The 18424-nt window shown below is 33.8% G+C and overlaps 1 protein-coding gene across 2 annotated transcripts in view; it reads left to right on the forward strand.

The window, feature by feature from the left end:
* LOC150097552 (uncharacterized) overlaps window positions 1–16959 on the forward strand; it is a 468344-nt gene extending 451385 nt beyond the window's left edge. The window contains exons 25-26 of one of the 2 annotated variants that reach the window (XM_090407136.1): window positions 12104–12208; window positions 14412–16959. In XM_090407136.1, coding sequence (XP_090263262.1) covers window positions 12104–12208; window positions 14412–14549 — 243 coding nt within the window. In that variant the 3' untranslated portion in view covers window positions 14550–16959. Of the gene's footprint in view, window positions 1–5687; window positions 5753–12103; window positions 12209–14411 lie in introns of those variants that run through there. The other variant, XM_090407137.1, reaches the window with a different exon arrangement.
* Window positions 16960–18424: the final 1465 nt, after the last annotated feature.

The following is an 18424-nucleotide window of genomic DNA, read 5'->3' on the forward strand; positions in this document are numbered from 1 at the left end:
TGTCTAACTGGGTCAGACAGACTACAGAAGTGACTCACTTCTGTAGTCTGTCTGAAGAAAGCATGCAGATAAATGTCTGTACACAAGAGTCAGGAGTATCAAAAACAGAGTTGAGTTTGTTGCATTGGTGAGCATGGGGACTCAGATTAATAGGCATTAGTGAGACCTAGCTATCAGAATCAGATATACTAACTGGTGTTGAATGTAAAGGGTAGAGTATTTTTAGTGGAGAAAGTTATGACTTCAATACTAATAACATGTTTCATGTGGCAGTGAGTTTGAAGCCATCTGACAAGATCAAATAAAGTGGTGGTGTTATAGACCAAGTGGATCAATTGCTAATGATGACAGAATGCATTACTAAATAAACATGATCGTACTAAACAAGCAGTCATCATCAGTAATTTTAATTATTCAAACATTGATTGGGAAGTGATAAAATTTCATGAGAAGAATGAGACCAATTTATTGAGCTGTAGCACAATGCCATAGAAGAAACTTGAGGTCAAAGAGTGCTAAATGTGATGTTAAATGGCCCCTGGGGGGGGTCAGTTATCATAACTGTTCTACCTCCAGTTTGTGTATCGACTTGGAAGTGGTTAGGTTTATAGATGTTCCATTCAGTAAATGTTATGTGCTTTAATGCAAAACAGGAAATTAAGACCAACTGAGGAGTATGTTAGGTTCTGTCCTATGATATTGGTTGTTAGACAGGAAATATATTGGTACATGGGAAGAAATTTAAAAAATGCTTAGGTGATTCAATATCAGAATGTGTCCCTAAAGTTCAAAGAATGAGTAGGGTAGGAATGAAATGGATGGGTAATCTTATTAAGCAAGTGATTTGTAAGAAAAAGATTGTGGAAGGAATACCATATGCATAAGGATGATGTCAGTTATGAATATTATATTATAAGGAGCAGGCCAGAAGAGTTACAATTATTGTACAGAAAGCTGTCTGAGTGTGAAAAGAAATTGGCTGTGCATGCTAAAGACATCCCAAAAGAATTTTGTTGTTATGCTGCAAGTAAAAGAAAGCATGAGTATGAAAGATAACTGTTGAATGTAGATGGTATGTGTGACATATGCAGAGGAGATTGTTTACTATATTGATGGAACTGAACTGAGAAAACTGATGAGGTCAGAACTTGAGTTGTATTATGGACAGAGAGTTGAAGTTTAGAGGGCATATTGCAAAGCTAGCCAAAACACATCAGATTGCATAGTTGTTGAACACTCTAACAAGCAGGTATAAAGAGGTTATTGTTTCCCTATATAAGACTTTAATAAGGTCACATCTGGACTACTGCACACAGATCTGGACTCTGAATTCTGTGGTGATGAAGTTATGGAGAGGAGATCCAGAGGCAAGTGACAAAGATTGTGGCAGGTCTGTGGAATGCTGCCTATAAGAATAGATTGACAGCTTTAGGCTTCAAAAATTAGCTGATAGGCAAAAATGAGCTTAAAACGGTTTTTATAGAAATGACACTGAAGATTTTTCAGTAAATGACAAGAAGGGAGAGAACAAGGGGTCACCAGTGGAAGTTGTGTAAGAGTGTGGGTAGCAAGGGTGTTTATGACTAGGTTGTTTGTTTGAAGGGTAGTAAATGGGTAAAATTGGATGTCAGAAGTGGTTCTGCCTTTGTTTATGCGATATTACCATGGAGCCAATAGGATGTGAGAGAGAGAGAGAGAGGTAAAAACAAGGAAGGCATTAGTCACACCAAACAGACTTAGCAATCAATGAACCAGAAGGCTCAAGGCATGCTTATACACTTGTTTCAGGCTCCATCCATATTTTAATCATAGACTACATTAAAACGCTTTTTAGAGAACAGCCAAGACTTGGCTTTTTTTTGTCAGTGGAATGGGGAGTGAAGATCCCAATTTCAGTTATCAATTTAGAGCAAGTGTTTAGATCAGGAGAGCAGTAACAGTAATAAGATCATGAAAAGGTAAAAACCCTATGATCATCTCATTAGATATGAAGCTGAGATTAGTTGAGAGGAGATTGATCTGTAGGAAAAGAGATTCAGATAAGATTACAGTCAGCAATGCCAAGAGGAGAACAGACATGTATAGTATAGTATATTTGGAAGGTGAGTATTGAAAGAATGATGATTGCCTGATATTCTGGTTTGTAGGTTAACTGTTTGCATTGTATCATAATGGATAGCAAATAATTTGGCTCCTCTCCAGGTTGATTTGTGAAGTTGGTAATTGATGTTATGAATGTGAAAACCTCCATGGAAGATAATCTCACAATTTGGGTAAATTAGGCTGTATGAAATCAACTGTTTGAGATAAACAGTCAAAATGGTTGTCTGAATTAAGAGAGTGATAAAGGCAGCAAATGAAAACTATAAAGTGAAATAAGGATGTCTTGAGCCAGAGTGGATCAAAAAGTGAGGATTCCAGGTTTGATAGCCTTTTGGCAAGTAATGTCCGATTTGACAAAAAATTCATGTTCCTTCTTTTTTTTTTTTTTTTTGCAGAACTTATCATGTAAGAAGTAATTGGGAGATAGCTGAGGTAGACTGTAGTTGTGGAGAATGCCGTTTAGAATTCAGTTAGGAATAACAGATCAGCTTACATCTTGTTATTTCAGTTGAGATCATTGTTATCAATTCATGATATGTATCCTCAAAGAATGCACAAAATTCTCTGACAGTACTACATGATTAAGTTTACATTACCCAATCTGCTATTAATAATTTTAGTCTAAATATGTGACCATAGGCACAAATAAGTCTCATTGGTCCAATCCTCCATTTTGAATACCCACATAACTTTACTTTAAATTTCTGCCAAAGAAGATGTTTCTCTTCATTTTTGGTGTTATTTGCTATCACTACTCCTTTCTTTCCCTGAGTACTATTGCTTAGGGAAAGAAAGGAGGGAAATTTATTTATTATTTAGCAGGATCTCACCTGTTTTAGTCTTCTTTGTCGCAATAACATCAGTTTTGTCTACATGGCATTTCTTTAGTTCTTCTGCTAGTTTGATTTCCTTTCCATTGATATGTCTTATGTTGATGGTGCCTATCTTTAGTTGTTTCTGACATTTGTATGTTTGTTCCAGTAGTGACTGTTCACTCTGATTCCCTAAAAAAACATCTGACTTTGTTTAACTGGGCAGTGCTCCAGCCAGCTTGAAATATCATGTTGTGCATTATCAACATTAGGTCAGAAGCACTAGTCCATTCTTTGCATTTCTTAAAGGTTACACTGCAGTCTCCCCTGCCTGTTATCTGGCTTAGAACATTAAGCAGTTCCTCACTTAAAATGATTTGCCCTCTCTTTCTCTCAACTTCAAACAAAAATAGTTAATGCATAAAAATAAAAGTTGTCAAAATAGTCCTCAAAAAATACACTGAGTGTACATCTAGCTAATATCTGTTGGCATGTAATAGGTTCAGTGCTTTACTCTGAGTATATATTTTCTTCTAATAAGCAATATCAAATTTCACTCATCTGAATTGTTAAAATTTAAATATATATATATATATATATATATATATATTTATTTATTTATGAAATTATGGTAAAGTGATTTTTAATCTGAAAAAAATTAGATTTTTTTTTTTTTAATCTTTTTCAACTTCTTGCTATGTACACTCAAGGTGGTTCATGATTCAATGATAGTACCACATGACAAAAGTGTACAATCACTTTATTTCAACAATTCTCCTCTAGATATTTCTTTTATTTCTGTCTTTTTAGGTACCACTTCTAACAGCATTAGTCCCTAGACCTTGATCTTCCCGTAAGCCTTTTTTCCCCTACCATACTGGCATTCAACACTTGCTTTGCTAATCTAACACTATGTTATGTGATCTGTTATGATCACATAACCATCTGTGATTAGCTCTGCTTACATTTTCCTGAATGCTAACATTGTTAAGTTCCTTCACTCATCTGAATTACAAAAATAAAAAAAATTATTTTTTGCATATCTCAGAAGTTATGGTAAAGTGATTTTACAGCTTTTTTTTTTTAATCTTCATGATAGAATCATATTAAAAATAAAGTTATTAAATAACTTTATTTTTAATATGATTCTACCATTGATGCTAATCTATTCAATCTTTAATTTTTCTGTGAATTCTTGTATTTGTGGTCTCCATTTTTAATTTGCTTTATTTCTCACCAAGTGGTTTAAACATTATCTTGTATACACCTAGTTTAGTGTTTTGACTAGATTCTTCTCTAATTCCATATAAATTTATTCAATCCACTTCCTACCATATCAGCTTTGCTTATTCTGTTTGTTCTGTTTCCCATTTTACCTTGCATGTTAGGCTCATGGTCTGTCACAGCCAAGTAACTAGTATTCTTTAAACCTGATTAATGCTCTGATAGGACATTTAATCCCTATCTTCATAATGTATTATGCAGATAAGATTAACTAATTAAAACATGCCATAAATGTCTAGGAAAATACATTATGCAGGCAAGAAGATTAACTATGCTACCAGCCAAGATGTCAAGTTTATCATGGATGCGAAGTGCATATTAAAATTGTAATACCATTGATATTATTGATGGATACGAAGCATATGAGGATGCATTTGATCCGTGATGGCCGGTAAGGTAGTTAAAAACATTGATGTTTTCAATGACTGCCAATTTTCATATTTGTCTTTTTTTTTATAGCTGATTTTCATAGCGCTTATTACAGTTATTCAGTTTTGTTACAGAATTTCTGCAGATTTGTACTGGATTTTTTTTAGAGTATAACATCATCCTGATAATCCCTATTTGTCCAGAAACCATCTTATTCTTTCCCAAATTTCTCTTTCACAATTTTTCTTATTCTCTTTCCAGCATGCGCACATAAATCTTATTCAAAACACTCAGTATGAAAATTTCTTTGTAATTGTCACTTTATTTCCCTTTTTATACATAGATACTGTGAAAACTTTATCCAATCATCTGTAATTCAACCTTGCTTTCTGAATTAAGCAGTGGTCACTGTAAAACTTGTACTTCCATATTTGATCATTTCTGATCAAATCTCATTCACTCTAGCTTTTTCACTTTTCAGATATCGGATTTTTTTAAATCTCAAATATAGATAAGTAATCCTGATTTCATTTCTCTTGAATATTTTTAGCACTGTTCTGTCAGTCACTGCTTCTTTCATTAACAATCTTTGGAAGTAATTACTCCAGACACCCAGAATATCTTTATATTTAGTTTTTATATAATCACTATCATCTCTTATTCCTTGACTTGAGAACATTTTGCTGCCTTCATGAGATATTTCTCATCTATATTCTTCTTATGAGTTTTCTTTAGCCACTTTTACACACAGCATAGCTTCCTTACATTTTTCTTAGAATTCTCTCGAGATATCTCTTGATTCACTTGCTAGGAAGTTTCACTACATGTTCAGATTTTTTTTTCTTTCTTTACAAAGATCCCACCTCATGTCTGCCTGCCTGTCTGACTAAATCATTCAATGTTTTCTTCAGAGTTTACTTCTGAGACTTTAGTGGTTGGTTCATGTTTTCAAACACTCATTTTTCTTGGATAATATTTGTATATTTGATTCTATAATTCACCTCTGAAAACTGTTTTTTTTTTTTTTTTTTTTTTTTTTTAAACTCATAAGTTTCTGTTCAATGTTGATATTCATTTTTATCCTGCTCAAAACTAAATGGTTATCCCTTCCTATTTCAGATTGCATGTATACTCTTGTATCCTGAACCAGCATGAAGATATTGCTATCCACAATGACACAGATAGTAAGTCTTTTCTTGTGTCTTCTCTCCTTGAATTTGTGTACATCATCTGTTGGAACATATGTTAGTGATGACTATTTCAGGAAATGGACAAAAATCAGCAGATATTTAACATGATTATTAGCTTGGACTAGCTTTTAACTTTTGTTTATGTCAACTCCTAATTCATGTCAACCAATTCTAATGACTCGACTTCTTTCTTGGTGGAACCTTCTGTGGGACCATAGGCACACATAGGTTTCATTGTCCACTCCCTCATTTTGAAAGGGACTCATGTCACTCTACTTTAAATTGCTTGCATAATCAATTAATTTATCTTCATGTTTATTTCTGAAAGCTTTAGCATCTTTTCCTGATCACTATTTCCCAAATATAACTTTTATATATATCAATATATATATATATATAGCTTCTTGGAAAGAAGTCAACAGACACCCCTCCCCCATGGGCAAGGTGCATTGTACCATGTAGCAAGTCATGTGTTTGCAGCTGGTATAAATTGAAGAAATATGATGCTCCTAAGTCAGTGTAACTGTATCTAGGTGAAATGGCTGTGAGAAGGGAACTGACAGAATTGGAAAGAGGCATTGTGATAGAATGCCATGTTGCAGGCCTATCTGTTCGGCAAACTGTTGAATTGGGATGGCATAGTGTAGCACTTGCAGAGTTAACTGCAAGTACTACCTGCAGTGGACAACCCACCACACTCATCAAATGTGACTAGGGTGCTACAGAGGATAATATGTAAAAACTGCCGTTCTTCAGCTGACATGTTGAATGTGAAGTTTTAGACATTGACTGGAACACAAATCCATGTAAAAACATTCCGAACAGAGGCTTACAATGTGGGTTTCCATAGTAGGACCACGATACGCAAGTCCCACATTACTGAAACCAACATGCAACCCAATCTTTAGTGGTGCAAAGAGTGTGTATTGTGGAACATGGAGAGCTGTGTTCTGGAGTGTCGAATCATGCTACATCCCCCCACCACCACCAAGCAGATAAATGAGTGTGGCAGATGCCCATTGAACATCTCTTATCAGAGTGCATAACTCCAACTATGAAATTCAGAGGTGGTGGTGTGATAGTATGATCTTGTTTTTCCTGGTTTGGCCTCAAACCTCTGTTTGTGGCACCATGAACATTGCACTCTGAGAGGAATCTGAATGTTCTGGACAGTGCAATGTTTCCTTCTTTGTGGCATTTCTACAGAATTGACTATTGTCTCTTTCAGCAAGATAGTGCACCATGTCATAAGGCTGCTGCTGTAACTACTTGATTTTTGAACATGAATGTCACCACACTTGACCTGCTTCCACAGAGCCCTGATTTCATCCCTATTGAACATCTTGGGATAAACTAGAGCATCAAGTAAGGTCAAGGGGCATCCCCCCCCCACACACACACAACAGTCCAGGACCTCATTACATTCCTGCAGGAATAATGGTACAAAATTCCCATTGATTGCTATCATGTGCTTGTGAAAAGTATGCTCTATAAGACTTCACAGCAAAAAGAGGTCCCACGTCTTAAGGTGGGTGGCCATCATGGCTGTTTGTTCCTCACACTATGGTGTTCATTTGCTTCTTTCCAAGCAGCATATATAGCAGAATCTTGCCTGCCTATTTTAGTCTTCTTTGTCTCAGAAGACTAAAATGTTAACATAGTACTTTTCTAATTCTGCTGCCATTTCAACTTCTTTTCCATTGATATTCCTGTTAGTGTGCTTACCTTTACTTCTACCGATTCTTTTGAGCATGTTAGTTTGTCACTTGTAGCTCGGCTTTCCATACAAACACAACATACACACTTTATTTAACTTGGCAATACCCCAGCTGGGATGAAATTCCATTATTATTATTATTTATTATAATCCGCTCTCCAGCCAAAAGGCTGCGGATTCAAATCCCACCATGGGCACGGATGTTTGTGATTGTCTTTGGAAATACTAGTGGTGGTTGGTGGTAGATGGCGTTGGTGTGGTCAGTTAGTGGATTGAGTTGTGGAGCTTGTTGTAGAGCAGGTGCCCTCCCTCGATGAGTCTTTGGACTCCCTGGAGGTGTCTCAGATAATAATAAAATGATAAGAATTATTATTACCCCATAATCACATGGAGTCAAAGACTCATTTAGGTCCTTTTATAATACACACAGTTCATCATACCAGACGTTAAACACACTCAAATTCTCTGCAGACATCACACTCTCATGCAAGGCATTCCAATCATTCACAACTCTGCATGCAAAAAATTTGCTTCTCACTCCCCTGCTCACACCCTCTTTATACAGTTTCCAGGGATGACCTCTGGTTCTCCCCTGATTTACTGTTTTTTGTAGAGCCTCTCCAACATCAAGCCTATAACAACCCCTTATTAACTTATAGGTCTCCATCATATCTCCCCTCTTCCTCCTATCCACTAGACTCTGTAAATAGCATCTTCTTCATCCTTTTGAAAAACAGGTGATCAAATCTGGGTGCAGTAGTACATGTGTGGCCTAATCAAAGCCTTATACAATAGAACAAGAATCTCCCTACTTCTACAAGTCAATGTCCTCCGCATCATTCCCAGAAGTCTTTGTGTTGTCTTCACAATTTTGACAATGTGTCCCCTAAATTTCAGATCCTTATCCACTGTCATCCCAAGTTCTCTTATTTCCTCCACCTCCGACAATATATCCCCACAAGCATAAATTCTGCATCCCATCTTTGTTTCCCTTCATAGTTTCATTCTCTCATTCATTCATAATCCAAGTGGATACTTACTACCGTCATTCCATATGAAGGTGAGGATTGAACACAAGATCAAAAACTCCAGTCAGTTGTCTGCATTCTTTGGAAGGTTTCCACCCAGACACAGCAGTGACGTAGCTAGGGTGGTGGGGGGGGAGCAGTCTGCCCTGGGTGGCACTTTGAACCTTACCCTATATGTCATTTTGACTTTTTGTAGTATTTTTGGTGTATATTGAGAGGGGCAGCAAAAGCTCTAGCAACGCCACTGCCCAGACATACATAACTAACAAAATAATAAAATCTCAAACTAAAAATTAGAATTTCTGTGCTTTTTTTAGATACTTGATGAACAGAGTATAATAGGAAAAAAAGAGTTACCCCTGTTATCAACCTACATGGGTAACATCATCGTCACGCTTTTTTTCAAGGGCCTATAGTGGCCCATTCAGGCCTTAGAAGTCATTGTTGAATCTCTCTCTGGCAAACGTCCTGGTTTTCTTTTTCCTAATGGTTTGTAATTTAAAACTTGTTTTCATTCTCTCCATGTGTTCCATCCATTGATGTTTATATATTTTTTTTTCTATTACTAATTCCTAGTTTAATTCTTTCATAATTTCTTTTGGGATTGAATAGAGTATACTTTGCAGTTTTTCTCATAAACTTCATTTCAGCTTTTATTAATCTTTTGTCTTTTTATTTTATTGCCCAGATTTCACTTCTATGCAATAGGACTGATAGAGCTAATATATTGTATAACTTTAGTCTAGTTTGTTTTTGAACTAGGTTAGGTTTAAATATAGAGTTAATTACACTCGTTATTTTTAAATATTTTGCAGTTTTTAGGTTTATATCTTTTTCATTTTCATATGTAATCATATAGTTAAATGAATTCATCTGTTCTAAACTTTGTTTTCTATTACTATTTTAGTTCTTATTGGATCTTATCCTTTAAAGGCCATTGCTTTTTATTTTTCTGGTGATATTATCATCCATAATCTTTGGCTATTTCTTTAAATTTAAAATATCTTTCTGTAAATCATCTTCAGAATTTGTAATTATTATTTGATCATCAGCAAAAAGGAGTGTTTAAGTTCACAGTAGGAGAAAGTTTAATATCTTGATGGAAATTTTTATTTCATTTTATTATAGTTTCATTTAAATAAATATTAAAAAGAGTTGCTGAAAGGGGACATCTCACTCAGACTCCTTGGTTTCTCTCTCTCAGATATGATAGTTCATAATTTAATCTTATTTGTATTTGATTATTTTCATATATATTTATGATAGCTTTTAGAATATTATTTGGTATTTGTCTTTCTTTTAATATGTTAAATAAAATATTTCTTTTAACTTTATCAAATGCTTTTTCAAAGTCAGTAATTGTAATATGTGTTTCTAAATTGTATTATCTTCTTTTTTCTATTATTAATTTTAGGCCAAAGGCCAGGTCTATACATGTTCGTCCCTTTCGAAGAAGTACAAAATCCATTTTGTACTGCCTTCAGAATATTTTATTAGTTTGTTATTTAGTGTTTCTTTAAACATTATTTCTGCATATTTATATAATTCTGAACCTAACTTATCTTCTCCAGGTGGTTTTCCATTTCTTGTTTCTTTCAGGCTGATTTCTAATTCTTCTTTAGTTACTTCCTTTTCATTTTCATTAAATGTTTCATTCAATTTAGAAATTCTTCTAATTTCAATTCAGTGTTTAATTTTACACTTTCTTTAGTTCTGTACTTAAATGTTTCAAAATCTTATATATATTGGGTCTTATTTTATATAAATCATGTTCTAAATTAGTAACAAATTTGCTCCATGATTCTCTGTCTTTTTCTGACTTCTCTTTTAGCTATGGCTCTTATTCTTTTATATTCTATTTCATCTTCTAATCTTTTACTGCTTAACCATTATTTCTTTGATTGTGTCATCCCATATCTTCAGTTGTTTTTTTTTCCTTTTTATTGAATTTTTTGGTCTTTCCTAAGCTTTCATTTGCTGATGTATTTAGTATTGTTTTTGTATTAAGCCATTTTATTTCTATTGCTTCATTTCCTTTCATTTTATCTAAATATTGGTTAATTCTTTGTTCGTATATACAAAAAATTGTATATTTTTGTTCATTTAATAATCGAGTTTTATAAACAAACATTTTAAATTTTCTTGATGTTTTTGTTATTTGTAGCCATTTAGGTAGTAATCTTAATTTAATTTTAACGAGGAAGTGGGAACTACTTATATCATATCCTCTGTGGACTCTGACATCTAAAGAAAACTTTCTCTTTTCATTTAAGATATAATCTAATATTGATTTCCATCCTCTTGCTGCCTGAGTATATTTATGTATACCTTTATATTTATAGAAAGAATTCATTATTTTAAGGCTGTTGTAAACTTCAAAGTCAATCAACTTTTTACCATTCCTGTTTAGGGTGTGTTCTCCATATATTCCTATATTATTATTTATAGAAAGGATAATAAATCTGCTAATTACACATTAAAGGATATATTAATTTGGAGATATAGCTACTGAACATGCCAACATATCTTGAAAGGGGTTTTTAGTACTGAATTTGGCCATAATTCAATATTAAAGCGAAATGAAACAGTATGGAAAGTGAGGATCCTGAAATGCATGCTGCAATAAAGGTATGAATTAGAAACATAAAACAGTAAAATATGAAAATAATCAAATTGAACCTTAAGATATTATAGAGTAAATATTAATATAAAAGAAATGCACAAAAATGCTAGTAACAGAAAACTTGTAATATATGTGGCATGCTAGCAAGATTGGTGTGTGTGTGTGTGTGTGTGTGTGTGTGTGTGTGTGTGTGTGTGTGTGTGTGTGTGTGTGTGTGTGTGTGTGTGCTGACTGTTGTAAATGGTCATCATTAGATTGTAGAAGAAAGGGATAAGTAAACTAGTTGTGAAGTTGCCATGAATTTAATCATTTTAGGAATAAGGGAGTATAATTGATATTATTATTATATCACCTGTAGGGAGTCCAAAGACTCATTGAGGGAGTGCATCAGCTCTACAACTCTTCATCTCACTACTCCACCAACCTTCATCATCTATCACCAATGCCATCTACCCCCAATTACTACCACTAATGCTTTCACAGACAATCACAAACATCCATGCCCACAGTGGGATTCGAACTCACAGCCTTTTGGCTGGAGAGCGAATACGCTAACCACTCGGCCAACCAGGTTGGCATTTTATTATTTCATTACTATGCAGGTAATATTAACTAAGGTCTATGTAAAGGTATTTCATGTTGATTGGCATATTGCTAGAGTTTCTAAGCAGTCATTTACTTTCTTTCTCATGGAAATATTTAATTGTGATGTTATCAATCAATTTGATGGGACATTTCAATTGCTGTTATTGCTTGCATATTTTTTATTTTTTGTTTTTCTTTGTGGTTTGGTATAAATGATGAGCTATGGGAATATAGTCAATGTCTTCTCTAGATATTTTTTCACTTGATTATATTTACCTGTAATTACAGATAACTTTTAAAACTGCAGTTAATAAATCATTGCTGGGCAGTTATTTTGCAGGTCTTTGAGATTTATATAAATATATAAATATTCGTAATTTATTTCTTGGTAGAGAAATTTATCATCTATACCACAGACAGAGTTTCAGAGACTAAATAGAACAGAGAGTTTGAATGTAGCACTTCCACAGCATTATCCACTTACTTCTATAAATAAGGTAAGTTTTTTTTTTATATGAGCATCATTCATGTTGTATTAAAGTTATGATACCAGTGATATGTATGTGAAAATGTTTTCTAGATTTTTGCTGTTTTTGGTTGTACTTTTATGCTTCTCATTCATTTTTGCTACCACTTTTGTTATTAGATTTTTTTTTTGTTTGTTTGCTGATCTTATGATTCAAGATTAGTGATAATTAATTACAAATGCATGCAGCCTGAGAATGGGAGATTCACAGACTTATGTTCCACATATGGACCATCCTGTCTCTTGTCTGCTATTCTTGTACGTTCTCCATGCATAGCCTGACAGATTGAATGACAGGATTATTTGCTAGCTGGTCAGGACACTTCCTGATGCCTGACAGTCAGGTTTATGAAATTCTTTGACAGCAGAAAATCTCATGACTTTCCAAGGACAGTGTACTAATGAATCTCACTCTCTTTCTTAAGCACAAACCATAGTTTTACATAAATTTTGCTGTAGCTTTCAAAATTATTGAAAAAATGCACATAATGACCAAGATAGAAAGAACAGTTAGCAAGTCAAACTTCCGAAAAATAATTTATCACAAAAAAAAAAAAAGATCAAATACTCTGAGAGAACTCCATAAATAGCAAATATAGACAATATTTCATGAATGTTGCAAACAAAGATGACTTTAATATTTAACAATATTAAAGCTGCTAGAAGACAATACCACTTAATTGAAAATGCATAACTTTACATTTCTCTACATTAAACTGATAGTTGTACTGATGGCCTATTTAAATCATCCTGCAAGCTCTCCATATCACCTTGATTAACTATTACTGTATAATTTTGCATCACCAGCAACCTAAGCCTAGAAATACTCTCATGACGAGAGTATTTCCTTTAATTTCATTGCTGACTTATTATTATTGCTATGTGACACCACCGTGAAGTCCAAAGACTCATTGCTGGAGATCACAACCCACCATCTACACTCACAACTACATAAACTCATCATGCCATCTACTGCCCAGTTTGCAATTGAAAATATCCACATAAGGATTACTCTCATGACGAGAATTGAACTTGGGTCTTTTCCAGTCGAAGGATACAATGTTCTATCTTTCTTTCAAATGCACTACAGAGGTCAATTTTCATATTTTCATTTTGGCATGAAAATTTCAATTTCATGTTAAATTGGCCACAACATTTAATTTTAAAAAAAGTGACCTGTAACATATTTATTTAAGAGGGTAACATCGTCTACATAGACTGACAACCTAAGCTTTTCAGTTCTAACTTTCACAGACACAATATGTTAAACATTTGTATACTGTATATCACACTGTATAAAGTTTCAGTGGTTTGGATGAGATTAGTGGTATGTAGTTCACCTGGTACTTTACCTGCTTTTTGGGATATGAAGAAAGCTTAAATAGTGATCTTTTTATATTTCTGATTTCTTAACTGTTTGTTATAAATTAAAACTCTTGTCTTGGCATAGTCCCATTGCATAAACATTGTTTTTTTTTTCATTTATAGTCTGTATATGAACCACAAGATTAAGGAAAGTGATAATAAATGTGATATCAAAATAAGGGAATGTTAAGTTCTTTATTCTGTTTTCCCTTTCTTATAAAGTGGTTCAATGACAGCTCCAATCTTCTGGGATTTTGCCTTTGGAATTATGCTGTGTAACCATTGTAAAATATTTACATTGGCTACACAAGTATTCCGGGAGGAATGCTGAAATAATATTTCATCATTCCTCCTGGATATTTTTTTCCCGTTGTTCTATCACATGTTTTACCCTTTTAATAGTTTTCAAAGTAATTACATCAGACGTTATGCTGTTTGTTATGTCATCAAAATATTTTTCAGACATACAGAATATTCCATATATCTGAAAAGAAGTCATAAAAAGAATCAAAGTTTCATATTGCTTAAATCTTTAATTCCTTTTGCAACTTCTTTCCTCAGTTTATAAGCTTTCTTAGCATTACCTTCAAAACATGATCATAGATGTCATTAATTTCTCTCTATATTCTCTAAGAGCACATGCTTGCATTCCAGAAGAAATTTTCTCTATGATTTTTCCTTTTTATGAAAACTGCTTCTTTAGCTTCCTATATCCCACTATCGAGTTATTAATTTATTTTTTTAATCCTTGTAGACAACTTCACCACATATATCTTGGCTTATTATTCATTTGTTTTTGTTTTGTATAGGTGTGCTGGAATCCAAACATGGGTTCTCATCTGTGGATGTTCACAGCAGGTCAGGCAGGAATTGCACGACTTTCTTGCATATCAGGATTAGGGAGCTCTCAAGCTAAGGAAACTAATAAAATAAATTCTGTGAGGTGATAAAGAGATACTTGTAATCTGAAAGGCTTGCTAAAATGGAACACTGGAGGGGTAATAAGGATGTGAACAAAAATGTGCATTGACATTTTAAAATTCCACTACAGTAAAACAAGTGGGATCAATGACAATTTCTCAAAACTGTTTTGATGAACCAAGAAATTTATCACAGTCAGCTTTTTTTGCTGACACCACATTGTATATATTTCTTAGCATCCCGCTGTTATAATTATTTACTTAAATTTAATTAAAAAAATCATGCTTGCTTACACAATGTGATATATACTATCAGTCAGGCTGATAAATATGGACTTTAAAGTAAATTATTTTAAATTTGGTTCATCTGTGGTTTAACACAGAAATGCCATTGAAAATTTATAAGTAGATCTTCGAGTATGTATCATGAATTTATATATGTAAAGGAGATAATGAATTCTTTTGTTATGCTTGTTTTAAATTCTAAAAATAATAGTGTGTCTAATTTAATTTTGTATTCAAAGTAAACTTATCATTTTAAACTGATAAGAGTGATTTGTTTCATTTCATTCAAGAAAGTAAAGAATTCAGCAGGTCCAGTATATTATGCATAGAAGCTTTAGCAGGCCACTCTTATCCTGCTAGATAGTTTTGCTGTTAGCCAGGAATTTTGTGATTCAGTGAACGGACTATTCTTATTTCACTGAATTTAAATTAATCCTTATTTTTCTTTTTTCCTGTTGCTTCAAAGAGTAAAAAAAAAAAATTTAAAAAATCAGTTTATTATCCTTAGTTGGGAACCCATATTTTATTTAATGACAATGCAGATTAAAAATCTTCTGATAGAAGTGGAAGATCAACTGCAGGTCAAAAAGTATGTTGCTGTGATCTTACTCTGCCCTTTTCAAGTAATAATGAAAGGTCAGTGTTTTATACTTACACACACACACACACAACTGAGCCATTATAAGTATAGCTTATAATAAGATATTCAATATAGTAAGAAAAACAAAAGGCATCATTACTTTCCTAATACTGTGTACTCTTTTGCACATAAAAAAAAAATATTTTTTTCTAGTTTTATAAACTTTCACTATGTAAAGATGTACTTTGTATTTACACACACACAGAGAGTGTTTCTGAAATGTTTAGCCAAACTCTGAGTATTTGTTTTACTGCCAGTTCTAATGATATGGGACAGAAAATGTTTTCCTGCAGAGATACAGCACATGTTATACATGCCAGAAAGGTAACTGGTTTGTAATCCAGGTAGTACTGTACATAGGAAATGATCAAGAACAGCTATCTACATTTACATCCCGTCAAATGTTCCAAAATGGGGCTCCCTGAGCAGCTGTACAAATCTGTACAACTGATGTATAGATTTGAGAAGTCCCTGAGCATTCCACATTGTCATAGGGCCAGCTACAATCCTTTGACATACAGCCTGTTCATTAAACACTGGTGTAGCATAAACATCAACCTTCAGCTTTCTCCCATACAAAGAAATCCAACAATTCATATCAGGAGATTCTGGTAGCCATTCAACTGGTCCACTTTTACCTATTCCAGTGGCTGGGATAGGCATGACCAAAATGTTCCATAACAGTTTCACGAAAATGTGCTGGTGCTCTGTCATGCATGAATCATATGCACTGGTGTGGTTGATGACATGTCCTCAAACAACACTGGTAGTTCCTCCTCTAAGAATTTGCTGAGCACTGGTGGCAAGAACAGAAGACCAATGAGGTGGTTTCCAATTATGCCAATCCCAACTTACACAGAATCTTTGTTGGTTCCAGGACTGCCTGATTTCATGTGGATTGATTCTGGCTCAGTGATGTATGTTGTGAAAGTTCACTATGCCATCAGAGGTGAATTGAGATTCACCTCTGATGGCAAAAATACAATAGAGAAAATTGGGCTCAGTGCATCTTTGCAGAAGCCATTGAACAAAACTGACTCAAAGAAAAATCTGCTGGTGAGAGTGCTTGTACCTGCTGTATATAGTAAAGATATATTTGCTCCTGATGACAGATAAGCCATAATAGAGTGATATGTGATGGAGTGATTTTCATCAAACTGTTATGCAATATCTCTGTAGAAAAGAATTTCTGGCCCTTTGTTTATGTTGACTTTTTTTCCATCCAGTTATCAGTAGAACAAGTGTACCCAGAATTTGGCTAAACATTTAGAAAGAAATGCCCCGTATACAAACAAAGAGAGAAATACAAACTTTGTTTTATATTTCAGTCATATATTATCTACCAACAAAAGCAAGTTTACATTTTGCACTAAAAATAAATAGCTTCTGTATGTTTAATAAAAACATTGTTTCCTTTAATTCCAGATAAGCCTTTATCATCTGTAAAAAATAATAATTTTTATTTTATGTTTGTAAATATTGCATTCCAAATAAAAACAATTATTGATGTAACTGGAGTTGTGTGTGTGTGTGTGTCTGTGTGTCAGGGATGCACACCCATTGAATAGCAGTATCACCAATATTATATTTTTGCATTTATTCCTATTAAAGACCTTTAATTTTTTTTCCTGGCTTCACGTGATTCCTAAAAATAAACACAATATACTAACTTCATGAAGAGGACACTTTTTGATACGTAACCACATCACATTTGCATTAATACCCCAGGTGTGCAATCACAAATATGGACACCTTTCAGCAGACATACAGATGGTGCAGCAGGTCAAATTCTTAGCATGCCAGTGATTTTTAACCATCCAGAAGGCAAAGTAGGATATGCACTGAGTCAAAAGCACCCAGGAATTAGTTGCTGTGATTGGTTATTGTGTCAACCAGTGCAATTGAATATTGTCTTTTGTCATGAATTGCTTTTTTTGTTTTCTGAGTTTCATCTGTTTTGCATTCATGAAATATGAACTGATGTGTTTATGACACTGATTATAGACAAGTAATTTTCTTTAAAAATATATCACTATTTGTTCCATATTTACAATGGGAAACAGTGTTGATGATCTACTGAATGTCATGTTTTCTGCCAGAGATTTTACAGATTGTATGATTATAGTTGAAGGAGCTTGGAACTTGTGTATAAATAAGTAAAACAAGTTATTTCAGCCTTTCTTTGGTTCAATCTGAAAAAATAATAATTTCCCAAGCGATCACGTTTTTCAAATTCTATTCACATTATATGGCCGTGCTTAGAAATTGTATCAGAATTCAAATTATCCATGTCTCACTGTAGTATTTGCTAATGATAATCTAATCTCACCACAAAGCGTATACCCTTTGTGCTTCTCATATAAATGCTGCATGTGAAGCATAGCTATTGTTTATTTGACCTTTATGCTTTTCATATTTAAAATTATATTAATTGATAAATTAAAGTATTAAATGTTATCTTACAATTAATTGCATTGACCAATTAAGATGAGTGCTGATGCACTATGGACTCTTAAAACTTTCATACATCAATAAAAATACAATCATACGGTCAAATTAACATGAAAAATCCCAATTCTACAGTTCTCCCAATCTAAATGGACACATGATGCCACTGATATATATATATATACACACACACACACACACACACAATGGCGCACTCAGGATTTGATCTTGGTGAGGGGGGTGAGTTGAGTAGAAGATTTGAGAATACACACTATGCATTGCATACGAACTATGACTGAGCACCTGCAGTGATCGCCAATACATGATACCCGTGATCTCCTCTGGCCTGGCTCTCGGGCAAATGAAGTAGCGCCCAAGCACTACTTCATTTGCTTTGCATTCACAGCGGCCAGGATTCCTGACTGCTGTAGGGTATTCCCATCTTATGTGATCGCTAATTAAGTAGCATAGAAATAGAAGGCACAACATAAATTGTAAAAAAAAAAATAATTTTCATTAGGAAAATATT

Source organism: Typopeltis vanoorti, chromosome 17, assembly GCF_054136105.1.
Source record: "Typopeltis vanoorti isolate ZY-2024b chromosome 17, IOZ_Tvanoo_1.0, whole genome shotgun sequence".
Taxonomy (NCBI): domain Eukaryota; kingdom Metazoa; phylum Arthropoda; class Arachnida; order Uropygi; family Thelyphonidae; genus Typopeltis; species Typopeltis vanoorti.